Raw genomic sequence first — 21,815 nt, forward strand, 5'->3', positions numbered from 1 at the left:
ATATATATATATATATATATATATATATATATATATATATATATATACGGGAGGGTTTTGCTGAAAACAGGGCTTATGGTGAAAACTAAAAACAGCAAATCTCAGCCATTGATTATTAATGATATAATCTAACGGTTGAAATACAAGGAACAAATCCTCTGTTAATTTTGCTGAAAAACGCAAAATCGTCAATTCCTCAATTCGTCAAATTTTAGGGCTACTTTGATTATTTACTCCCAAAATTAAGGGCTCGTGATTCTTCAATAATTTGGGGCTTCCTCAATAATCTTAGTAAGTGTTCTTCATTCTTTAATTTCTGTTTTTAGCTGAATTTCTAGTTGATTGCGGCTTACAATACCGATATAACTGTGATTATTTCCTTGTATGTAAGCTAAATTTCTTGAATTTCTAGTTGATTGCGCATGGTAGGTTATTTCCTTGTCTTCCGTGGCATATCTGATTGCTTTTAATTATTTATATAAATTAATAGATAATAAATCATGAATGTTTTTGTATATTGCGAATGTTTTTATGATACCATAACCATATATTGTAGACTGTTTTTATAATAGTGCTCTGTTTTTTAGTTTCAAATTTAGTTTCAATCTCATCAACAATGTAGCCTTCGTAGTTTCAATCCTCATCAACAATATGCTCTTTTTTTGTTTTTGTATAAATATTTGCAATATATATATATAAATATATATTTTTTTTTTTATATTAAAGTTTTTTTTCGTGGATATATGATATTAGACACTAGGAGACATTGTTGCACATAAGGTGTTTGTGTATTTGCTTAAATGACTAACACCTTGCTTAATACCATATAGTAACTCTTTTTTATGATACCATAACCATATATTTTAGACTGTTTTTGTTGGTGCCCAGTTAGTTGCACCATGGAATGGATCATATTTATTTTATTATAGTACCCATTTTAAACCATATATTTGATATTATATGCAGACAATGCAAGAGGAGTCAGAAGAAGGTAGTTGCTCAAATACATCTACAACTACCAATGTTGCTGAAAACTTACCAACACTAAAGGGCCCAAGTGTGTGTTACACTCCTAGAGGAACAAAAGAGTTTATACCATGTTGTCCCCCTGAACTAAAGCCTACACTTGGTATGCTTTTTGATTCCTTACTTAAAGGTGTTGATTTTTATAAGCAATATGCTAGATTTGGTGGGTTTGTGGTAAGACTAGGTACTGAAAAGAGAATTAAATATAGTGATAAAGTCTACTTGAAATATTTATATTGTAATAAACAAGGGTTTACAAAGGATGGTGAAACTAAAGCAAAAGTTTCTAAGAAAGATGAAAATCCTAAAGCTAGAAAAAGAACCATAAATCGTGTTGGATGTAATGCAATGATTGGGTTTAGAGAATGTTCAGATGGAAAATGGATGGTTTATGTCTTTCATGAATCTCATAGCCACAATCTTGCTTCTCCCAACACTATGAATTTTTTGGCAAATGTTGGAAACCTTAAACTTGGCCAGAAAAAATTCATTTTTGACAACTCTAGATTGAACATTGGTCCAAACAAGTCTTATAAGTTGATGGAAGAACATCTTTGGTAGATATGATAATATAGGTGCAACATTGAATGCTTTCAAAAACTTTAATCGAGATTTGAAAGCTTACATACAAGAGAAAGATGCTTCGATGTTTATAAACAATTTGAAAGAAAAAGCTAAAAACAGTGAAGGTGCCTTTTTCTTTGAGCATTGTATGGATGAACATCAATGCTTGACAAGAGTATTTTGGGCAGATGCAATTAGTAGAAAAAATTATTCGTTGTTCGGTAATATGATTACATTTGATACAACATTTGACACCAACAAATACTCTATGGTTTTTGCCCCATTTACGGGTGTTGATCACCATGGTAAGTGTGTGACTTTTGGGATAGGCTTACTTGAAAAGGAGGATATTGAATCCTTTGAATGGTTATTTGAAACTTTCTTAAAGGCAATGAATAATTGTCAGCCTACCTGTATCATGACAGATCAAGACCCTGCGATGAAAGTGGCAATTGAAAAAGTTCTTAATAAGGAAAAACATAGGTTTTGTATGTGGCACATTATGAAAAAAGTGCCACAAAAGGTAGGGCCCAAATTATGCTTAGAAACTGACTTTCTTCATAAACTGAACTCTGTTGTTTGGAATAGAGACCTTGAACCAGAAGAATTTGAAATTGGTTGGCAGTATGTGATGTCTGAATTTGATTTAGTGAATGAAGATTGGTTTAAAAATATGTATAATATAAGGAATATGTGGATTCCTTCCTACTTTCGTGACCTTTTTATGGGTGGGATTTTAATGTCAACTCAAAGATCAGAGAGTGAAAATAGCTTTTTCACTAATTTCACCAATCAGCATTTGTTATTGGTTGAGTTGATGTTTCGTTATGAATTTGCAATAGATGCTCAAAGGCACACACAAGACAAGTTGAATGCTACTTCGAAAACTACACATCCCCAACTTGTCACCCTCCTGCACTTGGAAAAGCATGCTGCATTTGCTTACGCTCATAATGTATTTTACATATTGCAAAAGGAATTCAAGCAAGCTTTGTACAATTGTGGTATAAGTAGTGTTACCATCAAAGAAGAAGAAGGGATTGAGCAATATAGAATTTTTGACAACACAAGGAAAAAAAGCTATCATGTCACATATGTTTTGTGTTCTAATGATGCTTAATGCTCTTGTAAAATGTTTGAATCTGTTGGAATATTATGTCATCACATTCTCTTTGTCATGAAAGGAAAGTTCTTGATTGTGATTCCAAGGCAATATGTTTTGCATCGTTGGACTAAAGAAGCTATGAAGGAACCAATTTTTGGCTTAAACAACTTGCTTGATGGGGCAGAGAAGGATAAGAAGCAAAAGCTAGTTGATGATTTATGGTACAGGTTTTATTCATGTGTAAGTATTTGTGAGGAGAAAGTTGAATGCCTTGAGTCATTGTTGTCTAAGCTAATATCTTTTGAAAATGAGATGAAAGCCTTGGATTCTATAAGTCCAGTTGATAAACGTGAGGCAAAAAAGAAACACATCGAATTATTTGTTGGATCTAATGACATAGTTGTTGATATTCTTCCTCCAAACAAGTCTTCCAACAAAGGTAGTGGTAGTGGGAAAAGAAAAAAAATCTGACAAAGAGATAGCTATTGAGGAAATCCAAAGGAAAGGTAGACTTTGTAGAACTTGTGGTCAGAGAACAAACCATGATAGTCAAATTGTCCGCAAAAAAAAAATCAAACTTGAATGAGGTATTTTTGTAGAAAAAAATAAATAAATTTTTTACTATGTTTACTTCCCACTGGATTTTCACTTTATATATGTTCATGTACATGATTTCAGGATTTCAAAGAAGAGTAGAAAGACTGCAAAACGACTTCATATTTACAAGAAGCAACATCAGTTACTGACGGCCTAGTGCTGAAATAGAGGAGAGAAAGAACATATTGCTATAGTGCCCTTTTTATTGATACAGTGACTGTTATTGTTTCACATATATTAAAAAGGGACCTTTTATTGTTAAAATTTTATTGATAGGGTGACCTTTTATTGTTAAACTTTTTATTGACCTTTATATTGTTATTTTGATGTAGTGACATATTGGCATATAATAACTTCAATTTATATTATAGCACGTGTTTATAATGTCATAGTGATTTTTTTTCATCGTATTGGAACCTTATTCCGTGGTAACCTTTTTAGTGATTGATGACCTTTATTATGATATAGCAACCGTTATAAAAAATACTCACATTTTAACAATTCTTCTAACCCACATCGATTAAGCCAATAAAAAGTTAGGGAAGGAGGGGCTCGTTCTTTTAATTGATATACTAATTGAATAGCTTAAGAATAGATTAATATAAATACGATACTTTTACCTTACATTTTTCGACTTTTTATTTAAATAGAGACAGATTATTATAGAAATCTTTTTAATCACATAGTAACGTTCTTGCATATCATAGTGATCCTTTTGCATCACATAGAAATTGGAAATTTTTATCTCATATAATGTCATTTTACTTACATAGTGACTATAAAAAGGCATATAATATCTTTTTCAAGTTTTTATTTTCTTTTTTAAGAGAAAAAAAAAGTTAGGCATTTTTAGGTAAATATTTATCATAGGTACTTGAAAACTTGTCACATATGTATACAAAATAGAATAATGAATATGGTGACAATTTTGCATTATAACTTAATTATATATAACACATTGAACTAATAACATTTTAAATACATAGTGAATTTATAATATAGAAACCTTTTAAATAACAAAGGTACCTTTTTTAAATACATAGTGACCTTATAATATAGAAACCTTTTAAATAACATAGATACCTTTTTAAATAATATAGATACCATTTTTTATAACATAGGCGCCAAATTTATAACTAATATATATTTCACTAAGAACTACTAATACCACCAATTCAAAAGCTTTGTATGAACTGGAATCATATCATATTGTTCTATATTAACACTTATACAAATTTGTTAGATTATCCATTTGTTGATGCAAACTAGATCATTACATTAGATTTCCTACTTCTGTGCAAAATACAAATACTTCCGAGCAAAAACCTTTATCCACATATTCGTTAGTCTGCTTATACTTTTTTTTCCTTTTTACCTTGCTTTGATTTCTTCTTCATCCCATCAAAAACATCCTTCGCAACTTGACTCCTTATTAATCTGAATTCAGATAGCTTTTCAAGAACTTCATCTCTGACAATGTTCATATCAGACAATACCAGAGTAGCAGCAATCTGAGCTCTCAATGCCCGTCTAGTTGAAACCTAATATATTAATTTAAGCAAAAATTAGAATTAAAAAAGCTAGTTAAATTCCATGGAGGAAATAGTTAATATAATAAAAATTGAAAGCCAAATAAAAAAAATGAGACGAGATAACCGTTTTCAAAATATCGCAGTTGAACACATCAGCTCCATCAAAGTAAAGCATGTTGACCATAGTATAAATGCCACTATCATTATTCTTCTGTTTTCCAGACTTCCAATTTAGAGAAGGTGACTCCAAAGTATACTCAATCATGTTCTTCACTGAGTCATTACTTTGAGGAAGGCGTTGATCAAGAAAAGTACTTAGCATATCACTCTAGGAAAAATAAAATAATACTTTAGGTTTCATGCAGCATATCTTAACTAGAAAAATACAAATAAAATCCAAAACATCATATTTTTACCCGAACATCAGAGAACTTCTCAACCTCACTCATGTACTTTGTATCATAACTCATATTATAAATGAACTGAAGCTTTTCTCTTTCAAATTCACAACAATTAGGAAAAAGTGTTCATTCAAGAGTATAGGAACAATTATCTGCAATAAATAAATAAAAAACTATTAAGCTTGAAAAACTTAATATAAAAGTACTTAGTTGAAAAATGATTGTCAACATTTGCAATGTATTACCAACTCAACATTTGCAATATCGAAATCATTACAAGGAATGAACAACCATCTTGACCAAATGTCAAATAGCTTGTCAATGTCTTGTGTGTTACTATCTTTGTTTGCAACTTCCAGTAAAAAAGCCTAAAAAAGATCAAACATTAATAAATATCAAAAAAGTTAGAAGGTAGAGTTATTTTTCTTACATGTAATTACTTGAATTACATAGTGACTATTTTCATTGCATAGTGAAATTAATTTATGAATCATAGTGACTGTTTTCAATACATAGTGAAATCAATTTATGAATTTTTTATAATGAACAACTACCATTATAATGATATAGTAACTGAATAGCCGAAAGATACTTACACTTTGAGAAACACCAAAATATAGTTTTTGAGGTCCATGTGCACTACTCTTCTGGTTTTCATTAAGCAACAAAGCCCAACAATCAATAATAACAGAAGATATAGCAATAGTCGGTTCACCTAATGAAAGGAATTCATTCCTTGTAATCTCAAATGGTTTGCCAAAAGATACCAACAACTCACTGTACAAGGAAATAAAAAGACATGTGTATATTTGCATAGTCACTTATTATTAAAGTTTGAAAAAATAAATAACAAAAAGAACCATGACATGACTTACTTGAGATCGAAACCATGATAATCACTAATGCAGTAGTCAACAAGTTCCTGGACAACTGCATCCAAAACCTTCATATCCTTATTACTTGACTTCATATATTGAGTTACATATGTAACTTTATCACCAAAGAGACTAACATCCATAGCAAGGGAGCATTTAGATTTTCTATTTCTCAAAACCTATCCTTGAAACTTCACCAACTACAACATTAATCTCTTTTGCACGTGCACCATTATCATCAATATCAATATCAATATCATCATCATCCAAACCATTAGGCACTTTGCTTACCCAATTTACAAGAGACACAATCTCATCAACAATTTCATGAACACGAGGATCCATAAAGAATAAATCAATTTGGGACATTGGAGGTGTCGAAGTTGAAGCATCATTAGGTTTGCGAGTCTGAAATAAGACTTTCAACTCATTCATGTAGAAGTTTGATACCACTTCTAAATCTCTTTTCATGAGCAAAAACTTCTCATAAACTTCCTGTGAAAAAAAAAATGTAGTACTTAGATTTAGTAAAATAATTTGTGACAAAAAAAAAAAAAAACCACACAGACATAATTAAAGGGTAAAATACTTACATCAATAGCGATTGAACGGATTTCCTCATTAGACATTGAACTAGCAGGTAGCTCAAGCTGAATAACACTCTTAACATTGCTACGAACACCTTCATAAACAATAGATTCTTTTTCAGAAGTTTGATTCACAAGAGCTTCCTTGAATTGATTATAAACAACTTGTCCATCCTCAAATTGCAACTTCTCACTCACTGGATATGTATCAAACTCAAGAATGCCACACCCAAAACCATTGGACAACTTTTCTTTTGTAATTTTATCTCTTGTATCCACATTAGTCCAATGTTGAATTAAAGGTATTGTAGAATTTAACACAACATTCCTAAACCTCAATCGATGAAAATAGATAATCTCTAACATAAAAACACAACCACAAAACCATTCTATATTTCCTTCTTTGTAGCTCTTCACAGCTTCACAAAGTCTATCTAAGACATATTTTAACCAATCATAAGTTCTTATTTGATTCAACCAAACATTTTACAATTCTCAAATCCACAATTCTGTTGGACGTAGGTGCTAAAAAACTAGAAAAAGCATGCATGATAAAAAGTTGTCTGAATTCTTCCCCGCCATCTACTAGTAAAGGGATCTTAGATTCCAAAAAACCCAAAGGAATCTAATCATTCTCACCCATAAGACCAAAATGAGACCTCCATTTAACCTAGAAATCATAATCAGGGTTGATGACATTAGCACAACGAGAACTTTCTTCAACTTTCTTAGATGTTTTGCAAGGAAGGCAAAAAACATCATACACATCAAATTCAGTCACAACAAAATCTTTTTTTTACTATCAATAGTAAACATGCAACTACCATGATCAAAACAATCTACCAACCATGATAGCATATCAGTTGCAGTTCGTTTCACCTTCAAAGATAACAAACCTCCAAAGCCAATTTCTATAACAGCCTTGATTTGATCATCTGAAAAAAATTTAATCATCTCTACTAAATGAAATGGCTTGCAACGTGTTTTAAATCCTCGTTGCACCCTGTAACAAGACATACGAAAAAATGAACAAAAGAAACCAAAATAGTTGCCTCTTTTTATGGCATAGTGACCTTTTTTTTAAACAAAACTTCAAAAAAAAGAAACAAATATTCACTTGCATATGTACATCACCATCTATGATTGCAGATTCTTGCCTATGAATCACAATGTTCTTATCCTTATTTGCCTTCACTTTCTTCACTTTAAGACCTTCATTTTTGTCCAACTTTCTCTTCTTATCTGACAAAACAATAGCATGTGAAGAAGAAGACTCATTCCCCTTCTTTCCTTCCATCACAGTTGACAAAGATGTAGCATTCTCATTAGTAGAAGGTTTCTTTTTCTTAGTGATAGCTTTCTTTTTCAATCCTTTTTCAATACAAGCATCTTTATCTCTGTTAGTATCATCATCAATCATTTTGCTTCCACCATCAATATGCTCTTCATCTTCATCATCGAGATTGATACATGCTAAACAAATCAGCTAAATAAGAATAAGCATACCAAAAACACACAAGCATATATTTATATATACAATTATCTTCATTTTCATCTAGCAAACAATTATAATATAGCAAACTAATAACTAAAAAATAATAATCATTGTCATTGATATAGTGACCTTTTTCAGTTACATAGGGAACTAATAATATAGTAACTTTTATATTAATATAGGGACCTACATCCTATAGTATTAGGAGACTATCATATAAATAGAAGCAACTAGTATATTAACAGGTGTTACTAGTTAGTATTGCTCAAAAATTAACATCATATAATTCAAAAAATTGAATATTAAGGTATAATAATCCAAAAATCAAACATTCAGCATACCTAAATAAGAATAAGCATACCAAAAACACGCAAGCATATAGTTATATATACAATTATCTTCATTTTCATATAGCAAACAATTATAATATAGCAAACTAATAACTTAAAAATAATAATCATTGTCATTGATATAGTGACCTTTTTCAGTTACATAGGGAACTAATAATATAGTAACTTTTATATTAATATAGGGACCTACATTCTATAGTATTAGGAGACTATCATAATAGAAGCAACTAGTATATTAACAGGTGTTACTAGTTAGTATTGCTCAAAAATTAACATCATATAATTCAAAAAATTGAATATTAAGGTTAATAATCCAAAAATCAAACATTCATCATACCTCCTGTATCTTTCAATTTAACTCCTCTTGTTGAGCTACGAAGGCCTCTCCTTTTTTTAAAAGTCGCACCACCTCTAGTTCTCACCATAGAAATATAATCTAATCCAAATTGAATGAAAATCCTTGTTGCATCCTGTGACAAGACATACGAAAAGATAAACAAAAGAAACCAAAGTAGTTGCCTCTTTTTATAGCATAGTGACTTTTTTTTTAAACAAAACTTCAAAAAAAAACATAGTCCAACACCCCTCCAAAACCGGACACATGAAACACAATCACCATCTTGTACAACTAAGCTAGCAACGTACAAGCTAGGAAACAACCAAAGCCAAAACAAACAAAGGCAAACAACAAGAAAACAAAACACCACAGCAACAAACAAAGCAACACAAATAAGCAAAGACAGGTTGTAAGAGAGGAACACAACAACATCAAGGAACACCAACGCAGGACTAGAGAACAGTCAAGCATAACAGCAGCCCACAACAACAGCACAACTGAAAAACAAGCAGCCAGCAGCAGACAGAAGAAACAAAGCTTCACAGAACAACACAAACAGCCTTGCAGCAGAGAGCAGCAAACAGAAGCAAGTCAGCTCCTAGGCAAACACAGCAAGCAACACAAAGTAGCACAGCATAACACAACAAACCCCTGTCAAACCCAAACAAACCAGCACCCAGCAGATTAGATCACATAGGGCTATACATACACAGACACACACACACAAATCGCATTTTAGCTATTCGCACCCCAAACAGCCATTAATTTGAAATCGAAATCCGCAAAAATCAGCAAAAATCAAACCCTAATTCGAACACTAAATCTCTGAAATTCGAAATCTAAAATCGAACTATATATCCGAAAAAATAAGCAAAAATCGAACCCTACATTTGCAATAATCGAACTAAAAAAAAAAAAAATCAAACTCCATGCAAAATTCTTAAAATCAAATCAAAAAAATCGAACTCAGGAGCAGCAAACAGAAGCAAGTCAGCTCCTAGGCAAACACAACAAGCAGCACAAAGTACATCTAACCCTTGTCAAACCCAAACAAACCAGCATGCAGCATGAACAGAGATCACATAGGGTTTTACATACACAGACACACAAATCGCATTTTAGCTATTTGTACCCCAAACAGCTAGCCATTAATTCAAAATCAAAATCCGCAAAAATCAGCTAAAATCAAACCCTCAATTCGAACACTAAATCTCTGAAATTCGAAATCTAAAATCGAACTATAGATCCACAAAAATAAGCAAAAATCGAAGCCTAAATTTGCAAAAATCGAACTTAAAAAAAAAATCAAACTCCATGCGAAACTCTTAAAATCAAATCAGAAAAATCGAACTCATGCAAAATTCATGAAAATCGAACAGAAAAAACGCAAATATCAAATCACAAAAATCGCTGAAAATTCGTGAAAAAACAAACAAATTGTCGAATATAATCATACCTGAATTGTGATATCTAGAGTTTTTTCGCCAAAATTTGCTCTTAACACAGTAGAGAGAGTAATAGAGAAGCTGGTTGAAGAGAGAGAAAGTACGAAAGAGGAGAGAATAGAGAGGAGAGAGAAAATAACGTGAAAATTAAGGAGGAGAGAGAAATTCAGTATTGTCTGAAAACAAGCTAAGAGGAAAGAACTTCAGTAATGTCTGAAAATAAAAGGAAAGAAATCTCAGCCATACAATTTGATGAAAGGCTCAGATTAAAAGTTTTCAGTTTTTATTTTAACACTTGTTTTTACATGATCCTATATATATATATATATATATATATATTGACCTTTAATTTTTATTATAATACTATATATAATATATAAAATATTGGTGTCACACGTTTTTATTGTTTTTGGTGAAAGTGTCACACTGAAAAGAAAAGAAAAAAAGAAAAAAATTTGGAGTACTATAAATAGAATTAGCTATAATTCATAAAATTGTAATATGTAATCAAAGTCGTGGATAGCCATAAAATTTAAAATCTTGTTTGTTGTTCTCCTTTCATTCTTTTCTATTACGGTCTATAATCTTTTTAGTTCTAAGACATTAGTTATTTGAATGTCCTTAAACTATTTTCAAAATAACCATTTGAGGTTTGTTAATAATAATTTTTTTTTCATGCAGTTGTATTTGAATTAATTTCTAACTCATATTAATGAACAATTTTCCAAATTGGTGTTAAAAAATAAATAAATTACTAAAATAGTGTTCACTTAAAAATATTTCTCAAAGTAGTGTCCATGTAGGTTCGGAAATTACAAAGCTAGGAGTTAAAAATTAATGGCTAATACAATCCAAGTATATATGTATACCATCAAATTCTTTATCTTTAACGCTTACAGTATCTTGACCAGAGTGAATACGAAGTAATATAAATGTTTAAAAATTTTCTAGCATTTTTGTTATGGATATAACCTTGTAAAAAAAACGTATATGTAACATGATACAAAATGCATTATTTAGTCGAATCTAAATTATCAAAGGGCACTCAATCACCATTCTTGAAACCAAATGCTAGTTCTACAATGCAATATCAATTTGAATATGATATTACTTTATTACAAAATAACTCAAAACATGTCATACTAGCTAAGTAAAAAACTCAATTTAGCACCAGTTTTTATGAATTTGGAGATGATGATCGGACAACCTTCAAGGTACAGATGTGTGCTCATGCTTCAAATGAAAATTTGAAGAGTCATGTTGGCCAAGAAGTAGAGTTGGAAGCTCCATTTGATCTGTTAAAGAGTAGACATGCAACATTGTTAGTAAGAAAAGTAATTCCGTTTGAACAATTATATATACATATAAGAAAATTATCTTAAAAAATTAGCTAACCTTGATGAACAAGTTTTTTTATTGTGTCCCTTTTGTCGACAAACACTACATGTCACCCTTGCTCGATTACCTTCATCCATCTCATTTCGTAATCTTTGGGAAGGTGGTCGTCCAGGACTACGCTTGTGACTAGCATCGGCAACAACTTTTGGTCCATTATAATGTGTCCAATAGTCTTTGACAAGGATAGGATGAAATGTAGCTCTATATGTTCCCATATATTCACCACTTGAATAAAATGGGTCAACAAATTGAGCTGGTGACAAACTATATGACCTACATACAGCAAGAACATGGGAACAAGGAATTTTGTATGTATGAAGCTTGTTACATGTGCAAGTTTTATGACTAAGGTTGATTGTATGGGTATGAAAACTCTTTTTTTGTTCTCTATTGCCACGTCTAGTTGTCACTTGGTAGATGCCATCGTCTCGGTGATACATCTCAACCTTGTGATGAACTGCTTTAGCATCATTAGCTTCTATGTCCTTCGTTGTTTTATCGCTATACAAATGTCCATCAAGAAACCTTTTTTTCGATGATTCACGTCTTTGTACAAAATATGTATTCACTCGAAAGAATGTCAATTTGACTAGTGCTGTAATAGGTAAAAAACGAGCTCCCTTAAGCACATTATTGAAGACCTCAGCTACGTTGGATGTTTTTAGCCCATATCTAAAACCACCATCATGGCAAAGAGACCACATACTAGCATCAATATTACCTAAATCGACGAGCTTCTACATTCATCTCACCTATTTTTTGCAATCCATGGTCAAAATTTTTCTTTTGATGTTGGAAAGTTGTCCAACCAAATATTTTCTTCAGTTCTTTGTTCTTAAATTGAGTATGAACATTTGAGGCCAAGTGACGAATACAAAATCTATGATACGCATATGGCTATCTCCATCCGGTGTTTTCTTCCTTCATTGCTTTCATAATGCCACCTATCTGAAATAACACACAAGCCAGATCGTTGTGTAACAAATCTCCTTATACATGCCATAAACCATGGCCAAGTGTTGCCATATTCACATTCAACAATGGCAAAAGCAAGTGGAAAAAGCTGGTTATTAGCATCAACGCTCATTGCAATTAAGAGAGTCCCTTTATATTTTCCATATAAATGAGTCTCATCTATGGTGATTAGAGGGCGACAATGCTAAAATCCCTCTATAGAAGGACCAAAAGCCCAAAAAACTCTCTTGAAAATATGAAGGTTAGGATCCGCAGTTTCACGATTGGCAAAGTGAACAATGGTACCGGGATTTGCCTCCACCATAGCTTGCATGAATTGTGGAAGAACTTCATATATGACTCCTCCCAATCACCAAAGATTTCAGCTATAGCTATTTGTTTTGCACTCCAAGCTTTTTTGTACAAGATAGTGTAATTGAATAGATATTTCATCACCTCAATCAAAACACGAACCTTGAAGAATGTATCAACCTCTACAATGTTGCGTATATGATGAGAAATAAACTTAGATTTCAAGTTAGAGTGATCCTTTGGAAGAATGTCACTAACACAAGTGAAAGTATGAGGACCCTTGTATGTGACAATTGTAAATTTATCGGAGACTAAATTCTTGCGTGTAGCTCTTAACTTCCAAGAACAATTCACAGATTTCCTACCACAAATAAAGGTTATTGTGGTTGGTCTTGATTCACTCACCTTAAAACTTTGATTTCTTTGTACAGAGTAACTTGTCACTGCCTCAATCATTGCATCTTTGTTTGCAAATTCATGACCAATGCATAATTCAACCCCTAACTTGTAAGAAGCCATAGAAACCCATAACACCCACTTATTAACTTCATCTTCATCAATTTCGTTAATTTGTGTAAACTCAAGGACTGGAGCACTAGAAGATACTACATCACTCTGCTTATCTTCGTTACTTTCAGCAGTTATGTCACCCTTATTCACCATATTTAATTCCTCCTTAGCTTCATCACCTTCTCTATCACCTTCCTCGACGTCAACATCATTACAAGTGAGAGATGTATATTGAGAATCATGACCATCCTCTAATGTATGAGCATTAGTAATAACTTGATCAAAAAAATATTGGTCATTTGTGAACAACCTAGTATATGTACTATTTGATGGATTTTCAAATGACATTTTCCTACAAATTAGAGTAAAAAATATTACTATATAATCATACATATATATAAAAAAAAAATATCAAATCAAACTAGCTACTCCCAAAACTCAATAAATCTTATGTCATCTACTCCTTTTCATAGTACAATTAGTCGTTAATATTGTAGGCATTATTTAATCAAAGCTAAATTAATTACATCATAATAAGCAATAACCCTTGGATTAAGTAGTAAAGATATTCATACAATTGTATATTAAGTATTGTGACTCTGAGCACTTGTAAGTGGTGCATGTCTGACATATTCAATTGCAAAGTCTAATTCACCTACCTTATATGAGTATAATCAGACGATACTCACGAATAATTTTTCATAATTAGGTTAAATTTTACCAATTTACATTGTTCCGTTAAAGTTTAATCTACTTGTTATGTAAGCCCATAGAAATTTCAGTCGAATTTTAATTAGAAAAGAAGAAAAACATACCTGATTATAGTGATGCCAGAGATTGACTATGCTTCCTTGCAGATCTTGCATCTACCATCAACGTCTATAACAATAGTGAAGTAAAACCTAAGAGAACTAGTTTTGCCCGTAAAAAAAAAAAAAAGAACAAAATAGAACTAGTTTTGAGACTCTAATTTTTAATTTATACTTTTTAAACGAAGCAATACTATTAACTCATAGCTTTGTAATTTCCGAACCTACATGGACACTACTTTGAGAAATATTTTTAAGTGAACACTATTTTAGTAATTTATTTATTTTTTAACACCAATTTGACAAATCATTCCATATAAATGGTTTTTTTGTATTTTTTTTTAATTTTTTTTTTAATTTTTATTATCTTCAAGTTAATGGAAGACAAAAGCTTGGTCGAATAATATCGTAATAAATACTTGATTTTTATTAAAGACAAGTAGATAAAACTTCATCAATCAAATTACATTAAATCTATAATATATATAATGGATAACTTAACCTATATTTATTTCTCAATTACTTTTTCAATAATTGAAATGATACGTGATTTATGAAAAGTTAAAATAAAATTTTCAATCAAATAGTGCATATAACAATTGTACTATTTTATGTTGAATAATGGAGACCTTGAGTTAAATTAAATAATCTACTTTCTATGTACTTCTTTATCTATTATATCAAAACACAAATTATTTTCGAATTGAAATCCATGTATGTTTAAAATTTTTGATCAAAAACCCTAAATTATTGGATCAAATGTTCAAATAGTTTTGCTCAGCTCAATGTCATAGACTCTACATAACTATGTTTTTCTTAACAATTGATTTTTGAAAATGGAAACAAGTTAGACATTACAAGATCATGTATTTCCTAGCAATAAATCACAGAAATAAGTCAAAGTAACGTGAATAGTGCACAAAGTAAAAAACATATCAATTAAAAAAAAACCGAAGAAAGTATGACTTTAGAAACCGTCATTTACTAGTATGAAATTTCAGGTATATGTGGTATGCAAGTAGATTTAGCCTTATTCAATTTGCTTTTAATTACTATGTGAAATTGAAGGGAGGACTTTTAACTATTCGACTAATCAAAAGATAAATGGTCGACTTGGAAAAAAAAAAAAATGTGTTGTATGACACAGTACAATAGATGCCTCCTACAAATTATGATAAATAAATAAAAAGTTGCTAAGTTGTAAATGGATTAGTTGGTACGTTGCTGTCCTAGTATTAGTGTATGCACCGTAGACTTTATATTTCTTAATCTTATTACCATCTACCCAAGGAGAGTTGTAGACCTTGATAAGTGCAAATGAGTAGGTTCAGGGTTATAAATGTTATTCCCTCCATCTCACTATAGTCTTAAATTCTTGTATACGAAGTATATCTGTATATAAGTATATTTGCGAGTATAACATATACTTCGTAGTTGATATAGATTTTGGTAAAAAGTTGTTTTAAAACCAATTGTTTATTCTATTGAAAAAGTAAATGGCTCTTGAAAAAAACATAATTGAGAGAGTTTGTACATAATTTTTGAAAAATCATAATATGAGAGAGTTTCTACAGTGAGAAAAAAATAATGTATTATCGGTTCATAATAATGAGGTATTTTTTGATATAGAACTGTATAAACTAATTTGAGATAGATAAACTCATAAAAGAGTGTACAAACTATTTTGCATGTGATTGTGACAAAATGAGTATGTAGAATAAGTGAATAACTATTCGAAGTTACATACAAAGATATGTAAATGCCAATTAATGGTAATATTGTACGGGTACGGTGGGTCGAGTGGCATATGGATAATAAAAACTTGGGGTCTAGTCTAATATGTATTGTAGTCTTCCTATTAACCAAAAAAAATTATTAGTTCAAGTTTTATCTTCGGTCAATGTTGACATTCTTCAATCTGGTGTTCCGTGATATATGGTATATGAGAGTGTCTCACATAGATATAGAAAAAGAATAATTTTTCATTTACAAGGATAAAAGGTTATTTTTTATTTATTTATTTATTATTATATATAATAATTTTATGATTATAAGAAAGCCTCATTGGTATTATGAAATGAATTAATTTCTTTCCTAGTGGATGTGATTCATATCCATAATGGATATTCAAATTTTGTCCATTAATTCTTTGCTAGTTGCTACTCCATCCATTGTAGCTATTGGACAAAGCAAGAAATTTTAATTAATGATTCATTCTCATCAACGCAACAACTGAGATACAATTATCACAATTTCTTAATTACATCATATTAAAAAGCATAATTAAATGTCACAAAATTGATCTTTGCTATTGAACCAAAAATCAACTACTGTACTACATAAACAAGACAATAGTGTAAGGCAAGGGCTCAAGACAAATAGGTGTACCAATTTTTGACCTACCTCTTATAAGCACTCAAGAGGTATGCATTATGTAGCATGGGTTGAATTATAATTTAATAAGTTGACTTTTTAATTTTTATTTTATTTTTTTTTCAATTTTGTATTTATTAGCTATAATAAAGAAAAAATAAGTATATAGGATAATCTAAGATGATCAAATGTTTTTTGTGACTGTTAAGCCAAGAACATGATTCATCCTTTCTTTTTAATCTTCACGTGCGGTTGATGGTGTAAAGCATGCCACATTGCCACTTCATAGCTTCTTGGATTCTTCTCATCATTTAATTTTAATTATTTGCTTTCACATTTCTTTTTCACTTCACCTAGAAGCTTCGGTGATCTTCTCTTCTTCTCATATTGGATTGATTGGGTTTCATAGATTATCATTATTTATTATAATCTTGAATATCAATATGATTGATTAATTTGTTAATTTTGAATAATGCTTAATATTAAGTTACTATGTGATGATGTTTAACAAGTATTTATAAATTATGGTGTCTTGAAGAATTCTTCTATTATATGAGTTGTAACAATAAAAAATGTAAAATAAAACATGTTACGTCATGCTGCAATTAAAAGATAATGAAGGAAGTTATTATTAACTACTTGACATAATAATTTACTTTGTCAATCTAGAATTGTTGCATACATTATCTTTTTTTTTTTTTTTTTTTTTTGACAATAGCAAATGATGAAAACCATAAAACGAAACCTACAACAAGTTAACAAGGTTAAACCGGCAGCTCCTAGCTATGTCATTAGCCTTTCCTACCTGATCTCGCTGGCCTTTTAAGATTGTGCACCTTTGAAACGAGGCCCCTATTTTCCTAATCTCCTTTAATAACCATACAATCGAGATATCCTTACCAGATTTATCCTGCAAGTTGTCCAGGAGACCCATGGAGTCAGATAGAATAAGAATGCCTTGTATCCCTTTCTCACGAGCCCCCATCATAGCTTCCAGGCAAGCTCAGGCTTCACATTGTAGAACAGACGTTGTTGCTCCATGTTTTCCTCCTCTATCGAGGTCAAAACGGTTGAGATTCTCTTTAACAGCCCATCCTATCCCTGCTCTCCTCGTGTTTTTATCCCAGGAGCCATCGACTTCCACAATGAACTTATCGAAACCGTTGTGTTCCTTTCCCAGATGTACATAGTTAAACCCTGGGGGAATGACCGGATCATCCGTTTCAGTGGCCCCCAACTCATGTATTGGTCTTGTCTTATGTGTATACGCGTCATGATCTTCCATGGCCAGATCAGTGAATTCCTTTACTACACTTATCGATCCCGTTGTATCTTTGAAGCATCTTGCGTTTCTAGTTTTCCATAGCCCCCATAATGTTGCAATGAAGAAAGCGCATCGTTTGTTGTTCTTGCCATCCTCGCTGTTAAAAAGCAGGATATAGTGCTGGTTCCATCCTTTCAAAGAGTTGAATCCAGTAGAGTCAGGGAAAATAGTTAGGGGGCTGTTCTCCCAAACTTCATTTGCCAGAATACAGAATCTGAAGAGGTGTTGGCTATCTTCCAGTTCTACCCCACAATGGGCACAGACAACCTCTACTCTTATTCCCCTTCTAACCAGGTTAAGCTTAACCGCAATACCATCATGAAAAAGCTTCCAAAGGAAAACCTTCCATTTAGGTTGAATGATCATTCTCCATGCTAGCTTCACAAATTCTTGATCCCTTTCCAAGAATTCTGATCTCTCTACCTCCTCTTCCTTTGAAAGATAATAGTAACCAGTTTTAATTGTATACCTCCCTAATGGATGATATTTCCAGTAAAGGAAGTCATCCTCCTCCAAAGACCGAGGGAGCTCCATTGACAGAATTCTTTTTGCACTTTCCCAGTCGAAACACTCCCTTATTCTGCCTCCATTCCAGGTGTTATTCTCCCTGTTGATGAAATCCTTCACTTCCCAATTTGCCGCAACTCTAAGGGTTTGGCTTGAATTCACTATTGGAATGTTACCATCAACCCATGGCATACTGATAGCCTTGATATTATTACCATTTCCCACCTTCCAAGCAAAACCTTTCCTAAAAGCTTGGATGGCCTTCTGAAGACTTACTCTTCCTAGAGACGAGTTCCTTCTTCTAAACAACTGACCAGTGATTCCACCAATGCCACATGGATGGAAACTCTTGTGCACTCTTGAGAGTAAAAACTGAGGATTAAGGTGCATCCTTGTTGCTTGCTTGAAAAGTAGAGCATCATTGGTCATTTAACTACCTCTAATTCCCAAGCCTCCCATACTCTTAGGAAGTTGGATGATACTTCTACTCACCCAATGTATCCCTTTAGCCCATTTTCCCGCCCACAAGAAACGAGTAGTCAAAGCATCAATCTTGCTTGCAACACTCTGAGGGAGTTTCAGGCATTTTATAACATGTGCCGACATACTTACCAACACCGTATTGATAAGAATCATTTTTGTCGGTTAAGAAAGCCTTAAAGAAGCCCATGCCATAATTTTCTCCGAAACATTATCCACCAAGAATTGGAAGTATGAACTCTTTTTCCCTTGGATGTCAATCGGAGCCCCCAGATGAATCCCCATGTTAGCTGTTTCCGGCATCGAAAGAATATGTTTCATACTCATTTTTATCTCCGTATCAACCTCCGGCGATAACTTAATGACTGATTTTTGAAGGTTAAGCTGCTGGCCAGAGGCTTTACCAAACCTATAAAGTATATCTGAGATACCCATACATGACTCCTTATTTTCCTTGAAGAAAAGCATGACATCATCTGCAAATAACAGATGAGAGATGGAAGGGGACCTTCGGGGTACCTTTAGACCTTGGATTTGCTTGATATCCTCAGCCAAGCTCAACATTCTTGACAGGATATCCATGCACTGAATGAAAAGATACGGTGATAGCGGGTCCCCTTGTCTCAGCCCACACTTAGGGGCAAAATGTTCAGTCGTTTTCCTGTTTATAATTGCCTTGAAACTAACCGTCGATATGCACTGTGAGATCATCCTTATCTAGTGGCTAGAGAAGCCCTGACTTTGTAATACCTTCAGGAGAAAAAGCCAATCCACTCTATCATATGCCTTAGACATATCGATCTTTACCGCTGTAAAATTAGACCTTTTCTTCGAGTTTATTAGATGCATCAGCTCATGACTTAAAAGGATATTGTCTTCCATATACCTACCAGGGATGAAGGCATGCTGGTTTTCCGTAATAAGCCCTGGCAGAACTATCTTTAACCTGTTTGCCAAACACTTGGAAATGCATTTATACACAGTATTGCATAGGCTAATGGGTCTGAAATGGCTCGCAAGTTTCGGAACCTTAACCTTAGGAATAAACACCAGAAGAGATTGATTCCATTATTTGAGCATATTTCCTGTCTTCAGAAATTGCATTACGCTATCTACTACCAGGCGCCCTACCTCATTCCAGTAAGTTTTAAAAAAATCAAGCGTAAACCCATCCGGCCCAGGCGACTTCGAGCCATGCATATCAAACATCGATTTTTTTAATCTCACCCTCCGAGAAATCCCTATCAAGCCAAGTTCTATCCTCTTCCGAGAGAATGGGAATATCAAGCTGTCAAAGAAGAAGATCAATGTATTCCCCATGATTCTCAGGCAATACTGGATTATAGATATTCTTGATTGAAGATAAAATTACCTCTTCCACCTCACCCTGACCCTCCACCCATGCTTCCTCCTCATTTCTTAAAGTTAGGATTACATTATGTGACTGCCTTTGCTTTACTCTCCTGTACATAGTTGGCGTCGGACAATCCCCACCTTTGATCCAGTTTGTTTTCATTCTTTGATTCCAAAAACTAAAACTCAGTTGACTTTCCGGGATAAGGTGGTTTATCTGCCGAATATTCCCTTCTCCTTCCTGAATTGAGGTGATTTTCATCCCAGAGTTTCTAAGATCCTTTGTAAGCTTCCTCCAGTTTATCCCCCAAACTTGCTTATGTTCCAAACACCAGTATTGGAGCTTAGACCTTAGCCTTTCTAACTTCCTTGAGAGCTGGAACATTGGAGACCCTGGAAACTCCTCCTTCCACGTTTGCCCCACTAGTTCCTTGATTTCAGGGAACAGAAGACACCAATTCTCGATCTGATAAGGTCTATTAGAGACCATTTCTGTAGGTTGACCAAGATAAGTGATAGCCGCGTGATCGGAACACACTATTGGTTCATGAATAATTTTCCCATCCGGAGAGTGATCAAACCATTCCTCTGTTACATAGGCCCGATCCAGCCTTTCTAGAATCAACTCGTCACCCTCCCTTTTATTGCTCCAGGTAAACCTCAGACCCGAGAAAGGAACTTCTGTCACATTGCTACTAAACCTCCAATCCAGGAAGGCCTCCATGCCTCTAATTCTAGTTGAACCCCCCAGATTGTTGCTTCCACTTTCAACTTGGTTAAAATCTCCTATTACAAGAACATTTTTAAACTCCTCTAAAAACCATTGCAATTGTTCCCATACTATCCTTCTATTTTCAACTTGAGGTTCACCATAAACAAACAAGATATACTTCAAAATACCATTATATTCATTCATCTTACACAAGATAAAGTTTTTAGAAGAGAACAAGCAATCAACAACTTCATTAGACCATACTAAAACTAATAGACCACCACTACTACCATCCGAATTCCACCCAAAAGTGGTAGTAGGGCCTAAGATACCTAACCTAGTAGAAGCCGAATCAACATCCATTTTTGTTTCCGATACAAATAAAAAATTAGGCAATTTTGTACGATAAAGCCACACAAGATAAGGAATTGCAAGGGTGTGTGGGTCATTAAGGCCCCTGCAATTCCAAGCCACTACATTCATAAACCTTTGGGGGCTGGATAAGAGCAGCCTCCTCACCCTCCGTTTTAAGCTTAATCGAGTCAAAAATAGATAATTGCAGATCAATATCCATATCATCCCTGACATCCCTCAAAGTCGAAGTCACTTCTTCGCTTTTCTGCCTTTTAGAAGCCTTAGAAGAAGAAGAAGAAAGTTCTTGGGGCCTTTTGTTTCTACCCCTCATACGCAGATCTCCATCTATGTCTACCCCGAACTCTCTTGCCATGTCAGGATCCGAAATTGCCTTCGAAGCGAACCTACACCCTCC

At 33.0% G+C, this 21,815-nt stretch overlaps 4 protein-coding genes across 4 annotated transcripts; 2 read left to right on the plus strand and 2 right to left on the minus strand.

Annotated features, from left to right (window-relative positions):
* The first annotated feature begins 1,672 nt into the window (after positions 1–1,672).
* On the plus strand, positions 1,673–2,710 carry LOC110735808 (protein FAR1-RELATED SEQUENCE 5-like). The gene has a single exon (XM_021915993.1). The coding sequence runs from the start codon at positions 1,673–1,675 to the stop codon at positions 2,708–2,710; it is 1,038 nt and encodes a 345-aa protein (XP_021771685.1).
* Positions 2,711–2,722: 12 nt separating this feature from the next.
* LOC110735809 (protein FAR1-RELATED SEQUENCE 2-like) lies at positions 2,723–4,561 on the plus strand. Its single transcript, XM_021915994.1, has 2 exons — positions 2,723–3,134; positions 4,536–4,561. Exons 1-2 carry the CDS (start codon positions 2,723–2,725, stop codon positions 4,559–4,561), a joined length of 438 nt encoding a protein of 145 aa, XP_021771686.1.
* Positions 4,562–5,811: 1,250 nt separating this feature from the next.
* On the minus strand, positions 5,812–7,307 carry LOC110735560. The gene is made up of 2 exons (XM_021915752.1): positions 6,694–7,307; positions 5,812–6,595 (listed from the first exon to the last, which is right to left on the minus strand). Exons 1-2 carry the CDS (start codon positions 7,051–7,053, stop codon positions 6,266–6,268), a joined length of 690 nt encoding a protein of 229 aa, XP_021771444.1. The 5' UTR covers positions 7,054–7,307; the 3' UTR covers positions 5,812–6,265.
* A 12,965-nt stretch (positions 7,308–20,272) lies between these two features.
* Positions 20,273–21,409, minus strand: LOC110735810. Its single transcript, XM_021915996.1, has one exon. The coding sequence runs from the start codon at positions 21,407–21,409 to the stop codon at positions 20,273–20,275; it is 1,137 nt and encodes a 378-aa protein (XP_021771688.1).
* Positions 21,410–21,815: the final 406 nt, after the last annotated feature.

The sequence above is a fragment of the Chenopodium quinoa genome, unplaced genomic scaffold (assembly GCF_001683475.1).
Source record: "Chenopodium quinoa cultivar QQ74 unplaced genomic scaffold, ASM168347v1, whole genome shotgun sequence".
Lineage (NCBI taxonomy): Eukaryota > Viridiplantae > Streptophyta > Magnoliopsida > Caryophyllales > Amaranthaceae > Chenopodium > Chenopodium quinoa.